Source organism: Pyxicephalus adspersus, chromosome 1 (genome assembly GCF_032062135.1).
Source record: "Pyxicephalus adspersus chromosome 1, UCB_Pads_2.0, whole genome shotgun sequence".
NCBI lineage: Eukaryota > Metazoa > Chordata > Amphibia > Anura > Pyxicephalidae > Pyxicephalus > Pyxicephalus adspersus.
Window position 1 is genome coordinate 60,609,434 of NC_092858.1, and position 3,286 is coordinate 60,612,719.

At 46.4% G+C, this 3,286-nt stretch overlaps 1 protein-coding gene across 4 annotated transcripts in view; it reads right to left on the minus strand.

Annotated features, from left to right (window-relative positions):
* The window catches only part of DOCK9 (dedicator of cytokinesis 9), a 132,742-nt gene extending 130,080 nt beyond the window's left edge, over positions 1–2,662 (minus strand). For all 4 annotated transcript variants that reach the window (XM_072411472.1, XM_072411481.1, XM_072411447.1 and 1 more), the window contains exon 1: positions 2,265–2,662. In XM_072411472.1, coding sequence (XP_072267573.1) covers positions 2,265–2,387 — 123 coding nt within the window. In that variant the 5' untranslated portion in view covers positions 2,388–2,662. The remainder of the gene's footprint in view (positions 1–2,264) is intronic.
* Positions 2,663–3,286: the final 624 nt, after the last annotated feature.

Here is a 3,286-nt window from a genome sequence, read left to right on the forward strand (position 1 = left end):
TGTACAGGGTGCCGGGCATATCCCACACCACAGCGCCTCATTCTGTACAGGGTGCCGGGCATATCCCACACCACAGCGCCTCATTCTGGCGGACTGAGTGATAGCGCAGGGAAGTGTCCCCTGCCAGGTTTTTATTGCCATATCCATGCTAGTGAGATTGATCTTCTATTATTGCCCAGATATTGATCAGAAAATATTGGAAAATATAAAATGTTATGGTTGTCATGGTAACAATTACACAGATAAAATCGTCCAATAGGGACACGTGTTCTAATAACCAGTGCATGTATAGAATGGGATTTCCCCTCACTACAAGCCATGGACTGGTGGGAAATCTCCCCTTTTGGGGCTCTATAATGAAGACATCTGCAGCCAGCATGTTTTACAATTGTCACAACAATAAAGCATCTCGTGGTATTTTAGGATTAATGGGACCTGCTCTAGGTGTGAAATGAATACATGGACAGTGATGGCAGACACATGTAATGACATTATGCAGCAATTTAATATTAAATGATCAATATCTAGGTAATAGTTCCATGCACAGCAGTGACAGGATGTGACGGCTCATCGGACTCACAAAGTACACAGCAACAAGTACACACACATCCCGCCTGTCACAATACAAGTGTGGATCCTGTGTAGTCACCACATGAATAGCACAGCTCTAGTCATCCTAATGATGGAATGTCACAATACATTACACCTAAGGGTACACCTACAATGCAATGAGCGGGGGTGACTACTTCCTGTACAATTTACTCATTGCCCCTGACCTGTCTGCTATTTCCACGGCTTGTGTCATCATTATCTATGGAGAGATATGGCATGGATACAATGCAAGGATCACTGACCTGCACAGGGGCTACAATGTCAATCAAAATTAGGAGAAAACATTCTGAGGATTCTGAGGACTGTTCATACTGACAAATGTTCACCATTTATAGGCAGCAGTGAGCAGGAGGGCTGACCCCTGGCTGTATTATATGGATGAATGAGAGTGTTATAGAGGAGGATTATAGGTTGTCAGGTATTCACCAACCACATCTACCTGTATGAGGTCTCCCCAGACACAACCACTGCTATTAATGATTGACGCCCACTATGGACAAACACAAATGAGGGAGCAGGCAGAGGATGACAGAAGTAACTGTATGCGGTAGTGAGCAGATGTGCACGCACAGGTAGGAAGCAGTAACCGTGTATGTGGTAATAAGTGGCTGATTACATACAATCAGATGCATTAACCGTGTATGTGCTAATTGGCAGCTGACTACAAACGGAGCAGAAGCAATACCCGTGAACAGCAAGAGTAAGTGGCTGATCACATACAGGTAGGAAGCGCTAACCGCACATGTGGTAGGAGGCTGATTACATACAGATCAGATGCAGTAACTGTGTATGCAGTGGTAGTGGCTGATCGCATACAGGTAAGAAGCAATAATAGTGTACATGGTAGATGATTGATTACATACAGATCAGAAACAGTAACTATGTATGCAGTAATGAGCAGATGATCACATACAGGTAGGAAGCAGTAACTGCACATGTAGTAGGTGGCTGATTACGTACAGATGAACTGCAGTAACCATGTATGCAGCGGTAGGGGCAGATCACATACAGGTAGGAAGCAGTAACCGTGTATGCAGTGGTGGGGGCAGATCACATACAGGTAGGAAGCAGTAACCGTGTATGCAGTGGTAGGTAGGAAGCAGTAACCGTGTATGCAGTGGTGGGGGCAGATCACATACAGGTAAGAAGCAGTAACCGCACAGCCTTACAACCCTCCATGTGAACAAACTCCAAGTAGTCACCAGAAAGTTTCTGGGGGTATACACCCTTCCATCCTCCATATGAATGGTAAGGGGTATTATTTTTACCCGAGATTACAGAAAATCAATATTAACAAATGAGCTGAGTAAATGACATGAAGTATCCATTGTATCCAATCAGAACAGTTCTCTCCTTGCTGTAACTCTCATCAGAATGAACACATTCCCAGCAAGCATTCCATAGCAACAAGCAGCACATTCAATACTTCTAGAGCCGGCACAAAGTCATCATATGTGATTTACAAACTTGTGATTGCCATCTCATACGTCACTAGTTATGTGTGACGTCATAGCTGACATTAGGTGAGTAGGGGCAGACATGCCGGGGGTGACAGGTACTCGCAGTACTGCGCACCGGCCATGTGGTCACCCCTCCCACGTGACACTGCCCCGAAGAAGCCCCCCCACCTGACACCTCCCGAGCACTCTTACCAGCAGGACGGAGCCTCGGACCACCTCGGACACACTCTGCCGGAGCTCTGCCGCCGTGCCGGGCTTGCTGAGCGCCCGGGTGAACTTGCGAGTCTCCGGGTGGGCTGAATGATGTGAAGACATCGCGGCTGAATAGCAGTGCGGTGTATGGGCGCTACAACCATTTACCGGGGCCAGGAGTATGAGTGAGGGGCGGACATAGAGGAGCTGGCAGCACTCCCCGCCTTGTACGAGCCCAGCTATCCCAAGTGTTCATCCAATAGCACCTGCTGTACTGCGCCACTCATACCGGGGGACATGGATCAGGGCTGCCCGACTCTGCACAGAATACAGGAAGGCGCGCGCCCCCGGCCCACACGGAATTCCCGGGGAACGTTTAGATGATGCTCGCTCCCGATGGGCTTGCACCGCACGGGGGCGCGCATCCTCTGTGTCAAAATTCTCTTCCCAAGGGGCGTGGTTCGGGAACGCGCGCCGCTGACAAGCCCACACTGGAGGTCCTCGCTGACGTCTGACTTGTGATGGCGTAACTGGTCGCTATGTGAAGCCTCGACGGCCATTTTTACTGTGGTCAGGGTTTCCCTTTTACACGAAGTGTTCTGGTCTAGCTAATATAAGGTCTCTGTGCTGCTAAAAAAATGAAATGCACGATAATAGCTAAACTGAGCTTTAGGAAAGGAAACTTTGGAAAAAATATAGTTTAAGTGATATTTGGAAATTAACACTATTGCCACATGAACATTTTCCAAAGATATGGAATGAAAGGGCTAACACAGTATACATCGAGGTTCAGTATTCTGTTCTGTATTGGGTTGCAGAACACAGATGAAATGTCTCAAATCCTATGCATGTCTTAAATCAACCTCCAGCATTCTAAACATTTACACCAAATTTAAGCTGACATCCCATTATTCTATATACTTAGTAACAACACTCAATAGGGTGAACTTTGCATTGATAATAAAACTGTATAACTGCTAAAAACAAAGTAAGGAAAGTTGTTTTTTTTTTTTTTTTTTTTT